This window comes from Mus musculus, chromosome 16 (assembly GCF_000001635.26).
Source record: "Mus musculus strain C57BL/6J chromosome 16, GRCm38.p6 C57BL/6J".
In the NCBI taxonomy this organism is placed as follows: domain Eukaryota; kingdom Metazoa; phylum Chordata; class Mammalia; order Rodentia; family Muridae; genus Mus; species Mus musculus.
The window spans coordinates 14,029,104-14,055,640 of NC_000082.6; the positions used below are offsets into that span (position 1 = coordinate 14,029,104).

The 26,537-nt window shown below is 43.7% G+C and overlaps 1 protein-coding gene across 2 annotated transcripts in view; it reads left to right on the top strand.

Annotated features, from left to right (window-relative positions):
• Positions 1-26,537, top strand: part of Bmerb1 (bMERB domain containing 1) — a 118,441-nt gene that overhangs the window by 42,492 nt on the left and 49,412 nt on the right. Inside the window, exon 2 of one of the 2 annotated variants that reach the window (NM_144518.3) lies at positions 20,280-20,403. The exons of the other annotated variant lie outside the window; for it this stretch is intronic. Coding sequence (NP_653101.1) covers positions 20,280-20,403 — 124 coding nt within the window. The remainder of the gene's footprint in view (positions 1-20,279; positions 20,404-26,537) is intronic. 2 annotated transcript variants of the gene reach the window in all.

Consider the following 26,537-nt stretch of genomic DNA (forward strand, 5'->3'; position numbering starts at 1 on the left):
CAGTGACAGGTAGTCACCTCAAGAAGTACCAAGCAAGGCACTCTTCACTCAGACCTGGACCAGAGCTTCAGATCCAGATTTAAAAGTCAACTGTGATGCTAGGGTGTGTGTCGAGAGGTGCTCTTGCTTCCTGGGGCTCAGCCCCATCCATTCATCTATCCAGTGGCACTGTGTGAAAAAAAGCTTGGCAGCACCTCCTTCTGCACAGAAACACAGGAAGCAGAAGCTATGAAGTCATTCACGCCTAAAATGTCTAAAGAAACTGCTAATCTCTCTTTCAGAGTCTCTTTCTCCCCAGATCCCCATTATAGCCCCACCAAGCACAGTTTTCTGAGGTACTATTTGGTTTCCTAACCTTCCCTGCATGACCAGGACCTTCTGCTAATTCGTGAGTTGGTATGCAAATTGGAAATTGGGGAGTTGTAAAAAATTCTTGATTCACAGCTCAGGATGGATTTAAAATTGTCTGGATTCATGAAGGAAATTGAAAAAAAAACATGAGTAATACAGTGAACCATCATGTGGTTAGTTGTTTATGCTGTCCTAATTGGCCAATTATCTTATTATAGGGTTGTTTCCACAGTTTTAACTAAACAGCCAGAAGAACATACTCTCTCTTTTTATTTCATTTACTTTGTTTTTGAGGTGGAATCTCAGGTAGTCCAGGCTGGCCTCAAACTTTCTTCCTGCCCTCACCCACCTAAGCCTTGGGCTACAGGCACACACCACCATGTCTGGTTAATGCTGAGAAATTTGCATGATGGATGAGCACTCTACTGACTGAGCCAGAGTTAGCTGTCTTGGACATTCACTTGCATGGTCCCAACTGACCTCAGGAATCAGTCTGAGCCCCTCTCACTGGACCTAGAACTGTGACAGAGTGGCCCAGTGACTCACTGAAGGTCATCTGGAAATGTTGGGGAAAGGAAGGACATTGAATAATGCAAAATGACATTACACATGCTCCAAGAATCCACCAGGACTCAAGCGTCATCTCATTTAGAGTGCCAGCTCAGAGGTAACACATACATTATTCACAAGAAGCCTTTTTGGAAATCCCACTTGGGAGCTGCACCTTCTGTCTGCCACAAAATCTTAGGAACATTCTACGTGGTGATAAATCTTTGCCCTGGAGAGGGTGTTCAGAACAAGCCAGACCTCGAATCATAAATGTCACCAAGATGTCATGCAACCAAAGAAATAGGCAGACAGATATGGTACCACACAGAGTTCAATACTGGGGCTTAGCAAGCAGGTCATGTTAGCAGTTACAAAAATTCAGAGAGGATTTGGGTCCAAGTCTTTTCCCTCTACCCTAATTACAATGCTGACTATACACTCAACCAGTTTTTTGTTATTGTAATGAATATATGAGGCAAAGCAACTTATAAAGAGAACAAAATGGGAACTGAGAAGATGATTCGGTGTTTGCTGTGCACGCATGAGGCTCCAATTCTGGATCTTCAGCACAAACATAAAAAGGTGTGTAAGGTTATATTGTTAAGATTATAATCCCAGCACTGGGAGACACAACAGTCACTGGGGCTCTCTGGACAGCCAGCCTAGCCTGCTTGGTGAGTTCCAGGACAAAAAGAGATCTTGTCTCAAAAACCAACACAAAACAAACAAACAAAACAAAAAACAAGGTGGGAGTGGGAGAGATGGCTCCGTAGGTATGAGCTTCTCTTGCACAGAATCGGGGTTTGGTTTCCACATAGCAGTTCACAACCATCTATACCTCCAGTTCCAGGGGTTCTGACTCCCTCTTCTGGCCTCTCTGTGTGCACAAGGCACACATTTGGTACACAAGCAAGCAAAATAACCATACACATAAAATAAGTAAATCTAAATAAGAATATTAAAACAAGAGCTGGGCGTGGTGGCACACGCCTTTAATCCCAGCACTTGGGAGGCAGAGGTAGGTGGATTTCTGAGTTCAAGGCCAGCCTGGTCTACAGAGTGAGTTTCAGGACAGCCAGGGCTATACAGAGAAACCCTGTCTCGAAAAAACAAAACAAAACAAAACAAAACAACAACAACAAAAAGAATATTAAAACAAAACAAAGCAAGGTATGTAGCTCCCGAGAAACACCTGAGGCTATACTCTGGTTCCCATGTGTATGTTCATATGTGCACACGCACACACACACACACACACACACACACACACACACACACACACACACTCACAGAGACTTTAGTTTTATTTTAGCTCAGTTTTGGAGGGTCAATGTGTAGTCATTGCCTTGGGCTTATGGCCTTCTCCTTGTGGGTAAGAAGCAGATGGAAACGAAGAGGAAAGACTGGGGTTTCACTACCCCACCCACAGTCTCCAATCCACAGCTCTACTTCTTTTGTGCTCACTGACTCCCGATAGCACCCTTCTGGGAGCCAAGCCTTTAACACATGGGACTTCAGGGGACACAATGCACCTGGATTCCCTTGATGTGCTTGGACAGGACAGATGAAGCTGAGAAACTAGAAATTCAGAGAAGCTGAAAAAATGTGCTTCAGGCTGAGATAGACACTAACAACTTCTGAAAGGGCGTGGAGGCCTCATGGCTCTGCAGCCACAGTCTTCCTTACAGGCCATAGAGTCCAAAGATGAATTTTGGACTGCACTCTGCTTTCTTTTAGGCTCCAGCTTCGTCCTCCTTCTCAAGACAGGCCTCTGGAATATTGCAGCTAAGAGCTTTGAAATTAAAGGCAGTTACTTCACCTTTTTGGAAAAGAATGATTCATTAAAACTCATCTGGCTGCTTGCTTCTCATTCAATTAACACCAGAGAAAGAGAGGATAGCTGCTCAGCACCTGCTGTGATATAATGCTTGGGGCCTAAAATGAGCTTCTTTCTCACTTGGGTGGCTGACAACAGTAAAGAGTAGGCTGCTACCAGGGTTTAATTGGGCTTAGATATGCATTCTCTATGTACCCTCTCATGGGTCAAGGTCAGGAAGATGTTCCCATGGAGATGTGGGTTTAGGGACTGAAGTTTAATTAGGTTGCTAAGTTTATTCTTAAAGAAGATGATGAGCTGGGCTAAAGAGGTGGCTACAAGTGCTTGCTGCTCTTGTAGAGGACGGGCGTCCGGTTCTCAGCACCCATGTGACGCATGGCTCACAATTACCTGTAACTCCAGAAATAGGGGATTCAATACCCTCTTCTGATCTCCATGGGCATCTGCATCATGCATGTACATTTAAAAATTTATAGTTAAAGATTTTTTTAAAAAACATTTTATTTAAATGTGGTAAAAACATTTGCCAACCAAATGTGCGTCTCTAGGCTCCCCACACCCTAGCACCAAACCCAATAATAACTGCAAACACTTAAAAACAAAATAAAACAAACCTGAAAACCAAAATCAAAACCAAAAACCGCACCAAGGCAACAACAGAGTCAATGTAATAAAAGCACTAGTAAGTATGTGGAAGTTTCACCTTGACCACCTGGCCCTGTTGCTTTGGACTTGTGTTGCAGTGACATGTCCAACCTGGTAGGAACATGTGACTTCTGCACAGGGTCTAGAGTTTTGCTAGTTCTTCAGTCTAGCACAAAGGCTTTCTAATCAAGTCTGGATTGGACTCCCAGCCCTGCCATGCATTAGTTGTCCTTGACATATCACTCATGAGCTCTCCAAGTCTTTAAGATTCAACTAGAGAGAGATGGTTATGATGAAGGCACCCACTTCCCAGATTGTTGAGAAGAACAACGAGCCTTCATCCTGTGTAGCAGCTATGGAGAGTGAGTGGCTGCAAGATGCACGCAGAGCCTAGCCACCTGAGCCTGAGCTTACACTAAGGGAGAGTTCTTCGGACTGTAGCTATGTATTCTCCTAGCCTGTGTTTATAGACGTTTCAAACTGAGAGTGACTCATGTTTGACATCCCAGCCCAAGGGAGGCTGAGGCTAGAGGACTAAAAGGCTAACCTGGGCTATACAGTGAAAGCCTGTCTCAAAAACTCACTCAATCCAGCAGCAGTTTCTCCATTGTTAATTTCTCCTACCCACTGCTATCTCATTTTTTCTGTTCCTGGGTAACAAGATTCTCAAGATAAATGGCTGAACCTGTGGGCCCATCCCAGCCGTCCCTGGCACTCAGGTCTTGTTTGCTGCTGCTGCTGGTGCTTGTGAGGCACGTGTACCCCTGGGGTGGCATTTGGGGATAAAAAGATGGATTTAGCTGCTTCTTCCCCCAGAAGTGACTCAGCTCCTGGATGCTTTGTGACAGTAATACTCATCTAACAGTAAATAAACTCAGTTGTGAAATGCACCCATTTTCCCTAGACAGCCTCTAAGCCTCCTTGGTCTCTTCAGATGATTTGCGCTCCTTAAGCGTTGTTGGCAGCTGATGGATGTCTGCCTTCAGGGAAATACCAGGAGGGGCTGTCCTAGGATGTTAGTTTCCATCACACATGCTCGGACGGAGCAAAGAGCACCCTGTAAGGTCTCACCTCAATACTTCCTGGATCTGCCTTTCTGAGGTTTGAAGTCTTCTTTTATGTAAACAGGCATGAGCTTTAACCCTGGTTTAATCCAAATCCTTAGTGTGCCCTTTTTATCAATCTTCCCAGACAACTAATGTCTTTTTTTTTTTAAGAAAAAAAATTTATTTACATTTCAAGTGTTATCCCCTTACCCTGTTTCCCCCGACTCCTGGAAACCTTCCCTGTCCCATTACCCTCCTCCTGCTTCTATGAGGGTGTTCCTCCACCAACCCACCCACTCCCTCCTCCCCATCCACAATTCCCCTATACTGGGGCATCTATCCAGCCTTCATAGGACCAAGGACTTCTCCTCCCATTGATACCTGGCAAGGCCATCCTCTGCTACACAAGCAGCTGGAACCATGTGCACTCTTTGGTTAGTGGCTTAGTCCCTAGGAACTCCGGGGGGTCTGGTTGGTTGATATTGTTCTTTCTGCAAACCCCTTCAGCTCCTTCAGTCCTTTCTCTATCTCCTGCATTGTCCCCACACTCAGTGCAATGGTTGGCTGCCAGCATCTGACTCTGTATTTGTAAGGCTCTGGCAGGGCCTCTCAGGAGACAGCTATATCAGTCTCCTTTCAGCAAGCATCTCTTAGCATGCACAATAGTGTCAGAGTTTGGTGAGTGAATCTCCAGGTGGGACAGTTTCTGGATGGCCTTCCCTTCAGTCTCTACTCTGCACTTTGTCTCCATATTTGCTTCCGTGAGTATTTTGTTCCCCTTTCTAAGAAGGACCAAGCACTCACACTTTGGTCATCCTTCTTCTTGAGCTTCATGTGGTCTGTGAATTGTATTTTGGGTATTCAGAGCTTTTGCACTAATATCCATTTATCAGTGAGTACAAACCATGTGTGTTCTTTTGTGATTGGGTTACCTCACTCAGGATGATATTTTCTAGTTCCATTCATTTGCCTAAGAATTTCATGAATTCATCGTTTTAATAGCTGAGCTGTGTAAATTGTTTAAATGTACCACATTTTCTGTATCCATACCTCTGTTGAAGGACATCTGGGTTCTTTCCAGCTTCTGGCTATGGCAAATAAGGCTGTTATGAACATAGTGGAGCATGTGTCCTTGTTATATGGTGGAGAATCTTCTGGATATATGCCCAGGAGAGGTATTGCGGGATCCTCCGGTAGTACTATGTCCAATTTTCTGAGGAACTGCCAGACTGATATCCAGAGTGGTTGTACAAGCTTGCAATCCCACCAACAATGGAGGAGTGTTCCTCTTTCTCCACATCCTTGCCAACATCTGCTGTCACCTGGGTTTTTGAGATTAGTCATTATGACTGGTGTGAGGTGGAATCTCAGGGTTGTTTTGATTTACATTTCTGTGATGACTAAGGATGTTGAACATTTCTTTAGGTGCTTCTCAGCTCTTCAAGTTTCCTCAGTTAAGAATTCTCTGTTTAGCTCTGTTCCCATTTTTTAATAGGGTTATTTGGTTCTCTGGAGTCTAATTTCTTGAGTTCTTTCTATATATTAGATATTAGCCCTTTTTCAGATGTAGGATTGGTAAAGATCTTTTCCCAGTTTGTTGGTTGCTGTTTTGTCCTATTGACAGTGTACTTTGCCTTACAGAAGCTTTGCAATTTTATGAGGTCTCATGTGTGTATTGTTGATTTTATAGCATAAATCATTAATGTTCTGTTCAGGAAAATTTCCCCTGTGCCCATGTGTTTAAGGCTTTCCTACTTTCTCTTCTATTAGATTCAGTGTATCTGGTTTTATGTGGAGTTCCTGGATCCACTTAGACTTAAGCTTTGTACTGGGAGATAAGAATGGATCAATTTGCATTCTTCTATATGTTGACTGCCTGTGTAGCCAGCACCATTTGTTGAAAATGCTGTCTTTTTTTCTCACTGAATGGTTTTAGCTCCTTTATCAAAGATCAAGTGACCATAGGTGTGTGGGTTCATTTCTGGGTCTTCAATTCTATTCCAGTGATCTACCTGCCTGTCATTGTGCCAATACCATGCAGTTTTTATCACTGTTGCTCTGTAGTTCAGCTTGAGGTCACGGATGGTGATTCCCCCAGAAGTTCTTTTATTTTTGAGACTAGCTTTCTCTATCCAGGGTCTTTTGTTATTCCAAATGAATTTGAGAGTTGCTCTTTCTAACTCTATGAAGAATTGATCTGGAATTTTGATGGGGATTGCATTGAATCTGTAGATTGCTTTCGGCAAGGTGGCCATTTTTACTATATTAATCCTGCCAATCCGTGAACATGGAAGATCTATCCATATTCTGAGGTCTTCTTTGATTTCTTTCTTCTGAGACTTGAAGTTCTTGTCATACAGATCTTTCACTTGTTTGGTTAGAGTCATACCAAGATACTTTATATTGTTTGTGGCTTTTGTGAAATGTGTTCTTTCCCTAATTTCTTTCTCACCCTGTTTATCCTTTGAGTAGAGGATTTGTTTGAGTTAATGTTATATCCAACCACTTTGCTGAACTTGTTTATCAGCTGTAGGAGTTCTCTGGTGGTGGAGTTTTTGTGGTCACTTAAGTATACTATCATATCATCTGCAAATAGTGATATTTTGACATCTTCTTTTCCAATTTGTATCTCTTTGACCTCCTTTTGTTGTCTAATTGCTCTAGCTAGAACTTCAAGCACTATATTAAATAGATAGGGAGAGCGAGGGCAGCTTTGTCTAGCTCCTGATTTTAGTGGTGTTGTGCCAGGGAAATATTAGTGATCCCCCAAAACAAACAAAGGAGCCAATCTGATGCAACTCACAGCAGGGTCTTTATTCTTTTCGAGCTAGCTTGCCCCGCCCCCCCTCCCCACCAGTGCACTGCCATCACACAGGACAGTTTAAGTGGTGGGAAGAGCCCCAAATGTCTATTGGGTCAAGGCTTTATAGTAAGCAGCAAGCAGGGAATACCTGTGCAAGCATCTAATTGGAAAGCTCTTGTGGCTTTTAACATAATTGGCTGGTGCTGGGGGGTCACATCATAAACTTAACTTCTGCTCCCCTCTGCATTGGTGGTTGTTAGGCAAGGGATGGGCTTGTAACCTGGGAGGTGCAGGTTTGTTGGGGGAATAACCTGGAGACACTGGTCTTGTTGGAGGTGTAATCTGGAAACTCTCCTCTTGTTGAGGATTAATTAGCCTAGAGACTAGAGCTAGGCTCAGGTTCTGTTGGGGGACAACTTGGAAACTAGTGCTAGGTGCCAGCCTGTTAGTCTACCTGAGTTCAAACTTAGGTCAGATTCTCTTAAATAGAGTCTGAATTTAAAAGCTTTGGCATCTCAGTGGAATTGCTTCAAGTTTCTCTCCACTTAGTTCGATGTTGCCTACTGGTTTGCTGTATATTGCTCTTACTATGTTTAGGTATAGGCCTTGAATTCCTGATCTTTCTAAGACTTTTAATATGAAGTGATGTCAAATTTTGTCAAATGCTTTTTCAGCAGCTAATGAAATGACCATGTGGCTTTTCTCTTTGAGTTTATGTACGCCATTACATTGATGGATTTCCATATATTGAAACATCCCTGCATCTCTGGGATGAATCCTACTTAATCATGGTGAATGATCTTTTTTGTTTGTTTTTTTTTGGTTTTTTTTTTTTGTGGAACTCTTGTATTTTGATAAATCCAGCAAAACTTTGTGCATACACATATAATTAAAACTGCCCTCCTGAAATAAACATTCAAATTTCTTCAAAAATGAAATTAAAATTTTATATTCTTTCCAAGGTACTAGTACAGGTATTTGGTAATGGCAATTCTAACTCTTAGCATTACCTGAAAATAGTTGACCTTCTTTATAAAAGCAACCTAAAGAACTACATCAAAGTTGTACCAAATTTTTTCTTTTGGAATTCTCCTACTCTGCAATATTACCATGTATAAGAATAAAATTGAAACTCAAAGATTTAATGTATAACTTACACACAATGATATTCACAAAGTTGCAAGTATACATTTTATATTTTGCACTACTATAATCACAAAATGTATAAAGGTGTCATGTTAGGCATTTTGCAACTAATAACCTGTATGACGATGATCCAAGATTGAAAGATGCTAAAGAAAAGCACTGTTTATAAAATATCTGATAAAAATATTTATCTCTACTAACATTACAACAGGAAGATACATGTTACCTAATTATGATCTCACAGAGGGCTGTTTTAGACAACACTCAGAGGCTCCTCTTTCTCTCCATCTTGTTTGAAGTCTTTGTTTCCAGCTGCTACTGCTGCTTCTTCTTCTTCTTCTTCTTCTTCTTCTTCTTCTTCTTCTTCTTCTTCTTCTTCTTCTTCTTCTCCTTCTCCTTCTCCTTCTCCTTCTCCTTCTCCTTCTCCTCCTTCTCCTTCTCCTTCTCCTTCTCCTTCTCCTTCTCCTTCTCCTTCTCCTTCTTCTTCCTCTTCTTCTTCCTCTTCCTCCTCCTCCTCCTTCTTCTTCCACCTTGTTTTCATCACTCCTTTCACCTGCATCATCCTCTTGCTCTTCTTCCTCCTTTCTACCCTCCTCTTTTCTATCATCCTTCTCCTTTCCATCTTCCTCATGCAGATCTTCCTTTCCATCTTCCTCATGCAGATCTTCCTTTCCATCTTCTTTGATTTCCTCCTCTTTGCACTTCCCATCCTCCTCCTCAGTTTCTTTCTTCTGTTCTTTTACTTCTTCCTCTGTTTCAGAGTCCCCCTCTTTGTGATCTTTCTCTTCTTCCTTCTTCCCATCGCCTTCCTCTCTGCCATCTTCTCCTTTTTCACTGTCTCCTTTCTCTTCATCATCTTTGGCATCCTTTGCATCTTTGCTTTCAGCTGCACCTGGTTTCTCTTTTAGGCCTCTTCTTCCATTTTTTCCACCTTCCACCTCCTCACCTGTATCTTCGTGCTCTTTTCCATCTTCATCTTTCTCTACATCTTGAATGTTTGCTTCTAGCTTATCGTCTTTGTCTTCTGCTGCCACTGCTTCCTTCTTTTCTCCTCCATCTTCTTCAGTGTCTTCATTTACATGTTCCTTTACTTCCTCAGCTTCCATTTTAGGAATGGGTGCCTCAATAATCTTGGCTTCTCCATTTTCAGCATTTTCCACGTTGCATTCTTCTTTAACATCTTCTGGCTCAGTTTCAGGAATTGGTATGGTACCTGCATCTTTGTTTTCTTCCATGACATTTGTGGTCTTGTTTTTCCTTGAAGTTGGTGCTCTTTTATGTTTCAACTCCAGTGTAAAGGTTACAGGCATAGGAGACAATCGGGCTGATCTTCTCTTTGGCTCCTGGCTTGTATCACCTGCAATCTTTCTTTTGGGCATTGTTGCAGCTCTCTGTAGGAGATCCTCAGGCAGGAGGGAAAAAAACCCAAGAGGAGTCTCTGCCTGACCACTCTGCTAGTGACTCATGAATGATCATTTTGGTGTGTCCTTGGATTCAATTTGTGAAAATTTTATTGAGTATTTTTGAATCAATATTCATAAGGGAAATTGGTCTGGAGTTCTCTTCCTTTGTTGGTCTTTGTGAGGTTTTGGTATCAGCATAACTGTGGCTTCATAGAACAAATTGAGTAGTGTTTCTTCTGTTTCTATTTTGTGGAATTGTTTGAAGAGTATTGGATATTAGGCCTTCTTTGAAGGTCTGATAGAATTCTGCACTGGTCCTGGGCTTTTTTTTTTTTTTTTTTTTTTTGGTCGGAAGACTTCTAATGACTGCTTCTATTTCTTTAGGGGTTATGGGACTGTTAAGATGGTTTATCTGATCCTGATTTAACTTTGGTATTTGTTATCTGTCTAGAAAATTGTTTGTTTTATCCAGATTTTCCAGTTGTGTTGAGTACAGGCTTCTGTAGTAGGATCTAATGGTGTTTTGAATTTCTTTAGTTTCTGTTGTTATGTCTCCCTTTTCCTTTTTTATTTTGCTAATTTGGATACTGTCTCTGTAGCCTCTGGTTAGTCTGGCTAAGGGTTTATTTATCTTGTTGATTTTCTCAAAGAACCAGCTCCTGGTTTGGTTGATTACTTGTATAGTTCTTTTTGTTTCTACTTGGTTGATTTCAGCCCTGAGTTTGATTATTTCTTGCTGTGTACTCCTCTTGGGTGTATTTGCTTCTATTTGTTCTAGAGCTTTCAGGTGTACTGTTAAGCTGCTAGTGTATGCTCTCTCTAGTTTCTTTTTGGAGGCACTCAGAGCTCTGAGTTTTCCTCTTAGCACTGCTTTCATTGTGTCCCATAAATTTGGGTATGTTGTACCTTCGTTTTCATTAAATTCTAAAAAGTCTTTAATTTCTTTCCTTATTTCTTCCTTGACCAAGTTATCATTGAGCAGAGCGTTGTTCAGCTTCCATTTGTATGTGGGCTTTCTGTTGTTTTTGTTGCTATTGAAGACCAGCCTTAATCCGTAGTTATCTGTTAGGAGGCATGAGATTATTTCAGTCTTCTTACATCTGTTGAGGTCTGATTTGCTACTGATTATATGGTCAGTTTTGGAGAAGATACCATGAGGTGTTGAGAAGAAGATATATTCTTTTGTTTTAGGATGAAATGCTCTATAGATATCTGTTAAATCCTTTTGGTCCATAACTTCTGCTAGTTTCATTGTATCTCTGTTTAGTTTGTGTTTCCATGATCTGTTCATTGATGAGAGTGGGGTGTTAAAGTTTCCCACTATTATTGTGTGAGGTGTAATGTGTGCTTTGAGCTTTAGTAAATTTTCTTTTATGAATATGGCTGATGTTGTGTTTGGAGCATTGATGTTCAGAATTGAGAGTTCTTCTTGGTAGATTTTTTTTTCTTTGATGAGTATGAAGTGTCCTTCCGTATCTTTTTTGATGACTTTTGGTTGAAAGTCAATTTTATTTGATATTAGAATCCAGCTTGTTCCTTGGGACAGTTTGTTTGAAAAATTGCTTTCCAGCCCTTTACTCTGAGGTGGTGTTTGTCTTTGACACTGAGGCGTGTTTCCTGCATGCAGCAAAATGCTGGGTTCTGTTTACATACCCAGGCTGTTAGTCTATATCTTTTTATTGAGTCCATTGATGTTAAGAGATATTAAGGAATAGTGATTGTTGTTACCTGTTATTTTTTATATTGTTTTTATGTTTGTGTGGCTATCTTCTTTTGGGTTTGTTGAAAGAAGATTACTTTCTTGCTTTTTCTAGGGTGTAGTTTCCTTCCTTGTGTTGGTGTTTTCCATCTATTATCCTTCGTAAGGCTGGATTTGTGGAAAGATATTGTGTAAATTTGTTTTTGTCATAGAATGTCTTGGTTTCTCCATCTATGGTAATTGAGAGTTTGGGCTGGTATGGTAGTCTATGCTAGTATTTGTGTTCTCTTAGGGTCTGTATAACATTTGCCCAGGATCTTCAAGCTTTCATAGTCTCTGGTGAGAAGTCTGGTGTAATTCTGATAGGTCTGCCTTTATATGTTACTTGACCTTGTTCCCTTACTACTTTTAATATTTTTTCCTTTGTTTTGTGTATTTGGTATTTTGACTATTATGTGATAGGAGGAATTTCTTTTCTGGTCCAACCTATTTGGAGTTCTGTAGGTTTCTTGTATGTTCATGGGCATCTCTTTCTTTAGGTTTGGGAACTTTCCTTCTACAATTTTGTTGAAGATATTTACTGGCCCTTTAACTTGGGAATTTTCACTCTCTTCTATACCTATTATCCTTAGGTTTCATCTTCTCATTGTGTTCTGGACTTCCTGGATGTTTTGGGTTAGGAGCTTTTTGCAATTTGCTTTTTCTCTGACTGTTGTGTCAATATTTTCTATGGTATTTTCTGCCCCTGCAATTCTCTCTTCTATCTCTTGTATTCTGTTGGTGATGCTTGCATCTATGACTCCTGATCTCTTTCCTAGGTTTTCTATCTCCAGGGTTGTCTCCCTTTGTTATTTCTTTATTGTTTCTATTTCTAATTTTAAATCCTGGATGGTTTTGTTCAATTCCATCACCTGTATGTTTGTGTTTTCCTGTAACTCTTTAAGGGATTTTTGTGTTTCCTTTTAAGGCCTTTACCTGTGTTCTCTTGTATTTCTTTAAGGGAGTTATTTATGTCCTTCTTAAAGTCATCTATCATCACCATGAGATGTGATTTTTAAATCAGAGTCTTTCTTTTCTGGTGTGGTGGGGTATCCAGGACTCGCTGTGGTGGGAGAACTGGGTTCTGATGATGCCAGTAGCCTTGGTTTCTATGGCTTATATTCTTGCCCTTGCCTCTCAACATCTGGTTATCTCTGGTGTTAGCTGGTCTTACTGTCTCTGACTATGGCTTGTCCCTCCTGCAAGCCTCTGTGTCAGTCTTCCTGGGAGACTAGTTCTGTCTGGGAGTAATTTGGGCATGAAGAGCTGTGTTACAGGATCAGCTCTAGGGTCCAGACAGAAATCAGACCGATCCTGTCCTTGGTTCATGTATCCTGATGGCTCTGGGAGGGTCCCTCTTGGGCCAGGAATTTGAACAGAAGTGGTGGTCTTGCCTGTGCTCGAAGGTGTGTCGGCTCTCCTAGGATACCAGCTCTCTCTTGGTGGTTTTTGTATATGTAGTGCTGTTGCACAATATCAGCTCTGGGCACAGATGGAAACTGGAAGGCTCTCATCCCAAGCTGCTCCTCAGTTCCTATGTCCTGGGGGTTCTCCGAAGGTCCCTCTAAGTAGCAGTGGTGGTTTTACCTGTGTTCACAGGCTTGTTGGTAATTCTGTGAAGCTAGATCTCTCCCAGCACTATTTGGGTATGGAGCCCTGGGGCAGAGGTTCAGCTCCGACTGATGTCTTGAAACTTAAGAAAGGCAGAGTTTTGGGCTCTTATCTTGAAGGGACAGACATGGTGGGGAGGGCATGATGGCAGGAATGTGAGGCATGTGATCGCATTGCATCTGCCACCAGGAATCAAAGAGAAGAGTGCTGGCACTCAGACCACTCCCCTTTTAATTCAGTCCAGGACCTCAGCCAGTAGTGACAGCCATATTTATGACAGGTCTCCTTGCCTCTGTTAACCTCTAGATAGTTCTGCCCAGAGGTTTGTTTCCTGGTTGACTGTAGAATCTGCCAACAACTCAACAGTAATCCTAATCCTCACAACCGCCATGCCCACTGCCTGTTTGCATGTTCTGAGGGCAATGCAGTCAACACACAGATGGGCTGTCTATCTGAAATGCTTGCGTTGGATTTTGCTTCACATTTGGGAGCTTTTCAGATTTTGGACCATTGACATAGACTTTATATCCTTGAAGCATCCCTAATTTAAAAGCCCAGGGTTCAAAATGTTCCAAAAGGTCTTCTAATCTTCTGGGAGAATATTTTCAGATCATTAGGGGGGTTTGGATACTCAATCAGTGCTCTGTTTTCTTTTATATATAATAATGATGGTGCTTTTCAAGGGTTTTGGAGTATGACATGTCTATCTATCTACCATCTATCTATCTATCTATCTATCTATCTATCTATCTATCTATCTATCTATCATCTATTTATTTTGTGGCACTGGGGAATCACATCAATGGCCGTATGCATGCCAGATAAGTAATCTACACTGAGCTACAGCCCCAGAACATAGATCTCAGTCTCAGTCTCATCCCATCCTTTTCAGAGTCTCAACTTCTCATCTTTGAAATTGAGTATCAGTTCTGACATCCTGGGGCTATTTGAAAATCAAATTAGGTCACAGGCCCCTCCCTGTGTGTGGTATAAAATGTTCCATCAGTTTAGTTGATATCATTATTGAGTATGACAGTTCATCTGAAGTGCCAGACTGCTTGCATTTGGAATCATCTAAGAGACACTTGTGGATGTGCCTATGAGTGAGTCTCTAGAGAGGTTTAACAGAGGAAGGAAGAGCCACTCTGAACACTGGCAGCACCATTCCATGAGTTGGAATCCCAAACTATATAGCTGAGACTGAGACACCCCTCTCTGCTGTCTGACTAGAGAACAATGTGACTAGCTTTCTCATTCTCCCACCGCCATGTTTTTTCCAAGATGGACAGCATCCCCTTTTAAACCCTGAGCCCTAAACCTTTCTCCCTGCAAGTTGTTTTTGTCAGATGTTTTGTAACATTGATAAGAGAGTAACTAATGCATGGAATAAAGTTGATTTTTAAAAAAATTATCTGTACTTATTGATTTTGAGTGTGTGGGGGTGGTGCACACATGCCGTGGCACGTACATCTCTTCATCAGAAGACAACATGCTGGAGTCAGCTCTCTCTTTTCCCCCTATGGGTCCTGGGGATTGAACTCAGATTCATCAGGATTGGCAGCAAGCACCTTTACCCACTGAGCAATCTGGCCAGAAGCTGAGCTTCTGGTGGGGATCACCATAATGTTCTTGCTTTAAAGTTTAAGAACTCCCCTGGTATCTTGCAATTTTCAGCATTTAGCCCTAAAGAGCAGGTTGACTAACTGAATGGTGCTGGAAAACACAAGGAGATTTCTACTGTGCTGTAGCTCCAAGGACATGCTCACAAGCACGGATGTATGTGACCTGCACCAGGAAGTTGCTCAGCATAGGTAAGATGTCGCTCAAGGTGTTGAAGATATTTGAGCACACCGTGAACCCTAAGATTGTGTTATTTACTGAAAAAAAAAAACTGTTTCAAGTTGTGGTATGGCTCAGTCCTTAGTACAGACCTTTAATCCCAAACAATGAAGGCAAAGTTAGTTTGTAGAAGGAAGCAGCCATGTTTGAAAGTAATGTCTAATTCAGTGTCAGACAAAGTGATGAATCAGAGAAAGCCTTGACAGAATAGGATATGACAGAAGAGGAGCCAGAAGATTAGAACATATTGCCAAAGATGATATGAGGTCAAGTAGAGCAATTCATGAGATGCTGAGAGAGAGAGAGAAGCTTGATTGAATAAATCAGTTGGAAGAAGAGTTTTAGTCAGAACAGCTGAGTTGAACCAGCCAGCCAGATTTCAGAAAGACCTAGAAATGTTAAGCTTATTCAACAGTAAGTCTCAGAAGCTGAAAACATTCTAGGACTAGATAAGAGTGTACAGAGGCTAACTAGATAAGATTGTACAGAGGCTAACTAGATAAGATTGTACAGAGGGTAGAGAAGCTTGCAGGACTAGGCCTAGGTTAGCAGCCAGCGGCAGTAAGCTTCCAAGACAACACTCACTTCAAGTGAATAAAAGATACTTTTACATGCGGTTTGAGGTGGATGGAGGAGAAAGGACCCCCATGAGCTGGCTGTTTGGATTCCGTTTTTACAGTGTTTTGATGCTGTAATACATGTGATGCTGGGTGAATCGCTTTCTGTGTAGCTACAGACGCTTTTGAATTTCTTACCCTCCTGTTTCCACCTGCTCAGTTCTGGGCTTAGTCACAGATCACGATGACGACACCCAGCGCATGCTGTGCTGGGGCTTTGTGCATGATAAGCAAGCACTCTACTATTAAACTGCGCCACATGCTCAGCCCAGCACTTGTCTTATCTAAGCCCAGGAGCTAGGTGAGTTAGAAGAGAACCTGCAGCATAGGGAAGAGCTGCTTTCCTATTGTGCAGAGGAAGAAACGTATTTGGCAGGGAAGGGACATTAGACATCACAAAGCTGATTTAGAGCAAGTTTATTAACTGCCCTTGCTAGCTCTTGATAGATTCCATTTCCCTCCCCACAGTTTCCCACACCTCTGCTGCTTCAGGGCCTGGCTACTGATGATTTCTGAGAGAGTAGCATCCTGACCCTGCTAGCATGGGGTGAGGACAAGAGGTGGCAGGTTAAGCAAGTATACTGGTCCCTCAAAGGTTCCTTGTGACCGTATATGCTGCACAGCATACCTGAACCATTCATTCCTCATGACCGGTAGTGTGGGGGATCTGGTCACAGCGCTGAGCCAGAGTGATTGACAGACAGCCTAAAGTCCTATAGAGAGTCTGGAACTGCCGGGTGTGGTGGCGCACACCTTTAATCCCAGCACTCGGGAGGCAGAGGCAGGCGGATTTCTGAGTTCGAGGCCAGCCTGGTCTACAAAGTGAGTTCCAGGACAGCCAGGGCTATGCAGAGAAACCCTGTCTCGAAAAACCAAAAAAAAAAAAAAAAAAAAAAAAAGAGAGAGAGAGTCTGGAACTCCAGACTATGCCATCATATTTCATTCATCCCGTGACACCCTTCAAAAGATGGGTACACTAAGCCAGAAAAATTGCATACAGTAATGCTCAGGTCATCTGAATGTCATACTTTGTGTATGTATGTGTGTGTGTTGCATGTGCAAGTATGTGCATACACACACATGAGAGCCAGAAGTTGACATTAGGTGTCTTCCTCTAATTCTCTCCTCTTTCTTTCTTTCTTTCTTTCTTTCTTTCTTTCTTTCTTTCTTTCTTTCTTTCTTTCTTTCTTTCTTTCTTTCTTTCAGACAGGGTCTGTCACTGAACCTGGAGCTTATTGATTCAGTTAAACCGGTTGGCCAGCAAGCTCCAGGGGCCTGCGTGCTTTCCCGTGCCTCTCATACCCAGTGCTAGTATTACAGATGCCTGTTGTTATAAGCACACTGTGTCAGAAACATTGATGAACATGTTTGTGCCTTTCCACAAAGTCAATTTTGTTAAATAGCAATGAATTCACAAAGTTGATATGTTCCATTGACAGCAATTTGTCATATAATCCACCTGCCTCGGTAGCCTGGTTGAGGTGAATGTTAGTTCTATTCCAGTCTTAATTATGAATGTTAATCCTCAGATCACAGTAAATATATCTATATATCTAAATGCACATGGGTTACAGAATGATTGCTAGTCAAACAGGCTGCAGCAGTGTTCAAGTGGTTTCAGAAATGGGCTGAGAAAGAGCCTGTATCACTAAGACAATGAACTGGAGGCACCTGCTCCTAGAGCTACTGGAGTCAGATAAGAGAGCAAAGTGGCAGAGTTCAGCTGTGAGGTATGGAACGGGAAAAAACAGGTCAGGTCCAGGCCGGGATGGCAAGTGGGTGGACTGGCAGTCAGTTGGCTAGGTTGCATCAGTGCAGGAGAGAGGGCTGAGCCAAAGCTTCACACACAGCTGAGTTCTTGCCCTTAACCCACATGCCCTGTATCAGATGACACGTTTCCATTGCACCTGGCCACTGCAGCGTTCAGGCTCTTGCTTCTTTATGTGATCCATGCAATGGAGTCACCCCCTTTCCTTGGTCTGATGTGTGTGATAAGTTCTTAAGCCAAGTTTCCTGATAGGATTTTAATGTACCCATGTGCTTTAATAGTCTCAATTCAGTCTTATAGAACTACAGGGACCGTCATCTATCGGCTGTGCTGGGCAGGCAGATGCTGTCATTTCTGGTTCCACCCAGGGGCAGTCATCCTTTTCCCTCAAAATAGAGACAAAAGATGCTTGTAAAATGGAGTATCCTAGGGCAAGGTATGTATCAAAAGACCACTGTTTTATTCAACATGGAATAAGTTAGAGCAGGGATGCCTGGGTCTCAGCACTTGACACACCCATGTAGGTGCTTGGGTTCCAAACTCAAGGCCTCCTGCTTACATGGTAGCCACTCCCTCCCAGCCCCTTGCCATGCTACTCCCAGCAAAACATCACTGCTCCAGGCCAGGAGAATCTTGGCATTGTGCCGGGACCTAGACTATGATGGTGGTGTGGTGGATGGCGGGGGTGCCTGAAACACAACTACATGGCCCTGAGGAGACCTTTGTCCAGCTCATAATGCTGGAAAATTTCCTTCATATCCTCAGTATCCATCTTTACTCTTCCCAAGCCTCAGGAAGTTGTGTGGAAGAAATCATCGCATACCTCTTAAGACAAGTTGCCTGCACCACCCATCAAGGCCTCAGAATATTTCAGCTTTTATCCACCCCTATTTCTTCTGGAAATGTAGCCAAGTGGAATTGCTTCAATGTGTGTAGAGGGTTGGCTTTGGGGACTGTCATTGCAAAGCCATATATGAGACCACTCAGAATTCTTTACATTGGGAAGCAATCTGTAATATGACCACAAATAGAAGTGGCCCGGGCTCTGCCCTCAGTACTGCCAAGGAGCAGCTAAGGACTGGGACCTGCATGTCATAGGTACTGAGAAGAAGAGCAAGGAATGACAAACCCAGACTATGGAGCAGTGGGTGCGTGGACACGTTTAATGTTTATACATGTATATATTAACATTTTCAACTACTAACACTTTGGTAGATCTTTATTTGTCCTTTTAAATATGTTTGCAGCTGGAAGGTTGGCTCAGAGGTTAAGAACATGTGCTGCTCTTGCAGAGGACCAGAGCTCAGCTCCCAGCATTCACATCAGGTGCCTCACAGCCTGTGACTACAGCTGCAGGGGAGTTTTATACTTCAGTGTCATGCTGTTGCTCAGAAAGTTTGGACTTGGGATTTCAGATCTTTGGGTTTGGATTAGGGATTCTCAATGTCTGTCACCGTAGTGAGGTAGTGATGTGGCATGGACTACCCTAGGGAGTGACGAATGTGCAGGCACGGGTCTGTTGTTACCCAGCACTTGGAAGGCGGAGGCAGAAGGATGGGAGTTCAAGGTCATCCTCAGCTACATAGGAGATTCATGGGCAACCTGGACTACATGAATCCTAGTCCCCAAAACAAACAGACCCACATTCTGTGTCTATGTGTCTTTTTTCCAAATGTGATAGTTTGTTTTAAGCTAATGAAAAAGAAAAAGAAAATCCTGGAGGGATGCCCATTAAATGTGATTAGTGGCTCTCTCTGGGCATTGTGGCTATGGATAATATTTTTATTATATTCACTTATTTATTTGTGGGGATAGGGCAAATATGTGCCACAGTGTAGGTATAGAGGCAAGAGGACAATGTGTGTGTGCTCGAGTGTGTGTGGAAGTGGGGGGGGGGTCTTTCTTTCCATCCTGTGTGTTCTGAGGCTTGAATTCAGATCATCAGTCTTGGTAGCAAGAGCTTTACCCTCCTCACTCTCCTTGAATTTTTTTCTGTGTCTTTTTTTTTTCCTACTAGTGCTCTCTGAATTTCCCACAAGAAAGCTATGTTTCTTTGTATTACTGCTACTTCTATTACTTAGTACCTTACAATAATTAAAACATAGAGTTTTCTTTTAGTCTTTACGGAGTGGGTATGCAGAGTTGCCATGGTCAAAGAGGCAAAACCAAAGGTCTGAGGCCAGGCAGGGACTGAGAGTGCCTGAAAAAGTCCCCACGAGCCTGCTGGGTCTGTGCAGAAGGCTCCACATCTGCTTTAGTCCATTTTCTGCTGCTACGGCAGAATACCCAGGAACCCAGGATTTATAAAGAAAAGAGGTTGATTCTAGTGAAGGCCCGAAAGCTCAAGTCTGGGTGATGTCCCATGCTGCATCATGATGCAGAAAACACTAAGGCAGCAGGTGCATCATGATGCAGATAACACTAAGGCAGCAGGTGCATGCCGGAGTGGTGAGCAAGCTGGAAAATGGAACATGCCTTAGGAGACAAGCTGTGTCCTAGGTCATCTAGGCCTGTTTGAGGAGGAACTACCGTGATCATGTCCCACAGACCCCAGCCTCTCTCCACTCTATTATCCTAGGGACACAAGTCACATTTTAACCGTAGCACCGTGGGTTTTCTGGTTTTAGAAGATTCCTTCTCATACATGCTGTCAGCCCATTTCATATGTTTGCCCCTGTGGTGTGTCATGACTGCCAGGGCATGGCTGTTTTCCAGAGCAATAGCACAGTTTTCCCTGTAGGAATTCTTACTTTTTGGAGAAAGAGGATCTCACTGTTTCCCAGATGGAACTTGAACTCACAGCCCTCCTGCCTCTGCCTCCCTGCTAGCTGGGATGACGAAACACACCTCCTATTTCTGGTGGGATTTTTTTTTTTGAAAGCCCTTGTGGCCTTAGAGTCCTGACACCAGTCTATTGTCCACACAGGCCAGCTAGACATCATCTCCATGGCTGAGACCAGCATGATGCCAGAGGAGATCGAGCTGGAGATGGCGAAAATCCAGCGTCTCCGTGAAGTCCTGGTCCGTCGAGAGTCAGAACTCAGGTTCATGTGAGTGAGTGGGGAAGAAAGGGTTGAGGTATGGAGGACAGAGGTATTCCGGAGAGCACAGGGGTGACTGAGCATCACACACTAAGACTGAACCCCTAAAAGCAACAAGAAAATCCCTTCTGGATACCACATGCTCTCAGAAGCAGCTCAGATTAAACTAACTCACTAACTAACTAGCTTCCCTCTTTCCTTCCTTCCTTCCTTTTTCATTTTAGTTTTGTTTTTTTGAGACAGGGTTTCTCTGTATAACAGCCCTGGCTGTCTTGGAACTTACTGTATAGACTAGGCAAACCTCAAACTCACCTGCCTTGGCCTCCTGAGATCTAAGGTGTTTCACCATGCCCAGCTTAAACTCAGTTTCTTTAATTAAGATAATATTTAAAGAAAAAATAGAATACTAACAATTTATAAAAATACATCCTGACTTTTGGTGAGGGGAGACAGGATTAAGGTCACCATGAAAGATGGGTAAAGGGCTTTTTTTTTCCCCTGGAAAATCCAAGCTTCCTGAAAACTTTACAAAGTTTGTCTTTATATTTCAACTTTGCTACTTTAAGTGGGAAATATCAGAAACTGGTTATTTGTGGCATTTTTCAAAAGCTCTGCTCTCTGGTCTGTCATGTGGTAGGTGTGTTTTTGTTGTATTGAGAAATGCTTTTGAATTCCCTATCTCCTTGGAACTGGGCTGGGCTTGACTCATGGGCTCACAAAAGATTGTTAGAATACTAACAATATGAAATCCTGTAGGGGATGCTGTGACAGCCACAACCCTGATGAAATTATGCAGGTATGTGTACACACAAGTGTATATGTGCAGCTGTGTATACATGCTGGTATGTGTGTGTGTGTGTGTGTGTGTGTGTGTGTGTGTGTGTGTGTGTGTAAAGGCAGGTATGATGTTTAGATGTAATTTTTTAATTATATAAACATAAAATACATGCTTTTTACAAATATTAATTTTTTATATATAAAAAAAGGAATCTTAGATTCTCACTATAACCTAGAGAAGTGGGTGTTGTTATCTCTACTATCTCTTACTTTGCTTTGTTTTGTGACAGTGGCTCACTATGTATCCCAGGCTGGCCTCTCCGGTGCTAAATACTGATGTGTACCACAATGTTCAGCTGTTAGTAACATGCTAAACAAGACTCCTGGGTTGAGCTTGGGTTACCCACAGATGCTGCCCTGGTGTGAGGCAAGAGCACATTGTCTGCACTGAGGGGGTCAATTAAAGCTGAATGAATCTAGTCAGGTGACTCAGACTCCCCGAGCTTTGGTACCCCCCAGTGCAGAAGGAGAGCATCTTTCTCTAGGGCTGCCTGGTGATCTGTGTCCCCAGAGCTCAGGATTCCCAGGGGATGGAACAGAGAATCTTCCAAAAGAAAATATATTTCTACAAATTGGGTTCTAACAGGCACAGCAAAGAGTTTGGAGATGGGGACATCTTCCAACACCTTGGAACCTAGGGTGACTGGAAGAGGACTTCCAAACACCAGACTCTGCAAGCCCGAGGCACAGCCACCTTCCCTGGTTCTATGAGAGGTCTCTATAACCAAAGAGGACACACAGCTGTTCCTAAACTTGAAGATGCTTATGTTCAAGTGAACTTAGTTCCATCAGGCAAGAGCTGTGTTTTTGTGTGCACTGCAGAGTCCCCTAGGCCATGCAAACAGTGGGCTAGTACTGATTTAATTCCTAAGCAAGCATACTGCCTAGGCTACTGGACATGAAATGCATGGAAACTCTATAAAGATAGTAAGTGTCCTGGAACTGTGTTCTTATAAAATAGAAAACAAAACATAACAGGTAGCTGAGATGGGCAAACCTCTCAGCTGCCTGTCTGCTAGATGGGAAGCCAGGGAGCACCACCCTCCAGACAGGCCATGCCATCATTCTCTCCTTTGCTGACTTTTATTTTCAGCCCTGGCTATGCAGCAGGGTGTATGATTATCCCATTTGGCAGAGGAAGAGACTGAGACTCTGGGTTAAAGGAGCTGCCAGAGGCCTCCAAGATAGGAAAGAGGAGGTTAGAACTCATGCCTTGTTTTCCCTTCATGTCCGCTCTCTCAGTATAACATTCTGGTATTGTGTCCCCTTCTGTAAAATGGAGAGCAATACTGACTAGAGCCACTCGGTCTACTCCAAATGTGGCAGGTCTTGGCTTAAGGCTTCACTGGCAAGACTGCTGCTAATAGAATCCTTTGGAGGAAGGGTCCAGAACATTCCCAGTTTACAGATAGAAAACAACGTTCCCTCTGTCTGGAAATAAGCAAACCAAAACATAAGGCTTCAAGAAACAACCATCACCTGTTATGCATTAAAAATAAGACAAAAATTACAAGGCTGCTTTAGAGGACTGAGGACCCCTTCAGCCTGGAGGTACTTATGATGGCTGGAGGATGTGTTTGCTGCTTCAGGAGCAATAGATGCCAGTTTGTGAGGAAGGGAAGAAGGGAAGGAAGGAGAGAAGGAAGGAGGAGTGTGGAAGGGAAGGGGAGAAGGGGGAAGAAAGGAGAAGAGAGGGAAGAAATGGGGAGAGGGAAGGAAGAGGGGCTCGAGGAACAACATCTACCAAAAACTGATGAGTGTTACCTGCCTGTGGTTGGGACCTTACCCCCCTGCCCTACCCCTCTCTCTCTTACATGCACACTCTCTTGGCCTAAAGTAAGAGGGAGACATTGTCAGACTCTGTATTCTGTTGAGTGTTTCCAGGCTCATGGCAGAATCTCTGCCTGACCTGAACCTAGCAGCCTTTGGCTGTACCAGTGGCAGTCATGGCCACAAGGAGATTGGCTGGGTTATACATGCTCATAAGCCCACAGCTGCTGTGTGACCCATGAATTAGCCTGTACTCCACAGTCCAGGTGGCTGCCTGTGTGCAGATCCTGTTCAGATCAGGTCTAGGGGCAGCTGCCATCTATCCTTCTGCTCATTCCTAAGCTTGTTGGCTCTTCTGCCTCTGGGATGCCTGGCATATGTCTCCTCTTTCTCTTGCCAGAATGTGGAGTAGAGAGAAAGGGAGACGCACCCTTTCCCTGAGCACTGGCGAGGGTTCAGAAGCTTCTATTACTTGGACCCAAGGCAAGGCAGCTAAGAGCTTCTGTTTCCTTGGGGGCTCTGAGATGCCCTATACATGGCATAATTTACTCACAGAAACCAACAAAATGTCATTTCTATTCTTCCCCTTTGTGGATGTACAAGCTGAGGCAAGAGAGACATGAGTCACTCAGGATCCGTAGCTAGTGTACAGCAGAAGCACAGTTTGCCCCCACGATGTCTGTCATGGAGGCAGAGCCTCCCTGAAGCTAATCCCAAGGCAAATATCCCATGTCCCTTAATTGCCCAGCCCTTTTGGAAGAGAGGTGAGCTCCTGCTTGGTTGCACAATGCCCACAGTGAGCTTTGTCTTGTTTCCCCCATCTTTGTCAGGTCCCCAAGAACCTGGCACACAGCTCACACCATGGACCACACATTGCACTACAGAGCCCTCTCTGACTTTATTCTCCAAAGGAGCACCAGCATCCACAAGGAGTCTGGGGACAGCTCCTTTCTCCTCCACAGCACTCAGGTATTCCTGAGAGGCCTTCTCAGCCCTCCAGACCTTAGCTAAAGCCAGCTGATAACTCCCGGGTGTGTAGGCTTCTGACAAATAGCTGTCTCTGGTTGCTCACCTACATTTTCCAGGTCTCCTTTAGCTGAGCACTCCCTGCGCTCTCCTGGATTCGCAGCCAAGGGAGAAGCCACCTCCTCAGACTTACTGTGGAACCTTACTAACCAGCACTGCCCCAAGTGTCCAAGCTGCAGCCAATGCTCTTCACCCACCGACCATACCCTTCTCCCTAACATTTCCCACCGCCCTCCTGGCTCCATGTGCCCACTCACTGTTACAGCCCCCAGCTTGCCAACATTATCCCACCTACTCAGGGTCAGGTCCCAAAGAAACTCAGGACAAAGGGCTAAGTGAGGTAGATGCCTGCTAACATATCAAAGCAGATGCTGGCTGCCAGGTTCTTCCAGCAACACAAGTACCTGTTAGAGAGTCCTAGGTCCTTCTCACCCAGTCCTCTCTCTACTCTAAACCTCTCCGGCCCAGGGGCTGGGTCCACTTCCCTTCCCCCAGCCTCTCCTTTTCTATATAACCCAGACATTTTCGCACGCTCTTGATCCTCAGCTCTTGGTTCTTGGTTCCCTTTCTTGCCCTCTCTCCTCTTTGCTCTTTCTTCTCTTCCTCTTCCCAGCCTCCCTAAGCTGTGGCCTGGTTCAGTCTGGACCCTTCTAGATGCCTCTGCTGAACTCTCCACCATATCTACAATAAAACCCTTCTCCTTGACCTTGGAGTAGTCCTGTCTTGAGTTGAGAGTAGGGAGCAGACACAAATCAAGTTGGGTGTCCTTTCTTTAGATAGAAACTGTGCCAGGCAGATTTCTGCTCTGATAACAAACAACTAGGATAGTGAATTCATAAACAAAGGGTTCTTTGGGCTCATTGTTTCAGGTCTGTGATTGGTTGACTTCATTGCTCTGAGCCTGGAACGAAGCAGGATACCTTGGAGAGGGAGGCAGAAGAGATGGGGTCCTATAACACTTTATGAAAGAATTCCCCTCAAGATCTAACTTTCTCTTCCTAGGCTCCACCACCTTCTAACAGCACCATGCTTGGGACCCATCCTTTAACACATGAGCCTGTGGGAGATTGTAGATACAGGGTACAGAATTACTGTTTGGGACTGCAAGTCCTAAGCCCCAAGTTAGTAAGGCCAGCCCACGAGGAGCTCGCTCTGGAGCCTTGTTTCTGCAAGGATTCCTGGGCACCTTTGTAATGGTTCATTTTGATCGCCAACTGGAATGGATTTAGAATTACCAGGGGACACAGCTCTGGGTATGTCTTAGTCAGGGTTTCTATTCCTGCACAAACATCATGACCAAGAAGCAAATTGGGGAGGAAAGGGTTTATTTGGCTTACACTTCCATGTTGCTGTTCATCACCAAAGGAAGTCAGGACTGGAACTCAAACAGGTCAGAAAGCAGGAGCTGATGCAGAGGCCATGGAGGGATGTTCTTTACTGGCTTGCTTCCCCTGGCTTGCTCAGCCTGCTCTCTTATAGAACCAAGACTACCAGCCCAGACATGGTCCCACCCACAAGGGGCCTTTCCCCCTTGATCACTAATTGAGAAAATGCCTTCCAGTTGGATCTCATGGAGGCATTTCCTCAACTGAAGCTCCTTTCTCTCCAGCTGTGTCAAGTTGACACAAAACTAGCCAGTACAGGGTATGTATGAGGGAGTTTCCACAGGGGTTTAATTGAAGTGGGGTGACCATTGCTCAATGTGGGAGCACCACTCACTGGGCAGGGAACGCAGACTAAATGAAAAAGGAGACAGGAGAAAGCCACTTGGGTAGCAACACCCATCTCTCTGCTTCCTGATGGGAGATGTGATATGACCAGCTGTCTCGAGTTTCTGATGCCATGCTTCAGATATGATGGAATGCACCCACAACTAGGAAGCCCAAATGGGTCCTTCCACTCTTCTACTGCTCTTTGCTAGCTAGTATCTTAACAGGAAAAGTAACTACGACGCTCACAATATTGATATTTTTTGAGCCTTCTCCTGGGCCATGGCTCACAGTAAGTGCTTCCTAACAAAAAGATGTATCAAGACACCCAGACCCATGAAATAAAGTTATAGCCACAGTCAGGTTCAAGGCCATGGTCAGGTACATAGCCTAGTCATGAAGGAGCCCTCAGTGCTGTGTTTCCTAATCTGAATACATAGCATGTCTTCCATTTAGCTTGCCCTCTGGCTCTGAACCTACAAAATGACATTTTGAGATCTCTTTGCTGAGGTTTGTTTATCTTTATGAACTTTCCTACAAAAAGTCAAAGAGCCCCTGGGTCTCACAACCCTCCCATACCCCCCACCCCTGCCAGCAGCAGCCAGCAGGCAGCTGGAGGCTAATGCCGGGGCTGTCTTCCTGGGCACTCTTGTTCCTCCCTTGCTGTCCTGCTGCTACAACCTCAGGCTCCTTGTCTTTGTTTTCATCCCAGCCAGGGATCACATCATTAACTTGTAATAACTCCTGCAGCCCTTGGCTGCCTGGCTTAGCTTCTCTTTGTCTCATGTCCCTCCTTGTTCC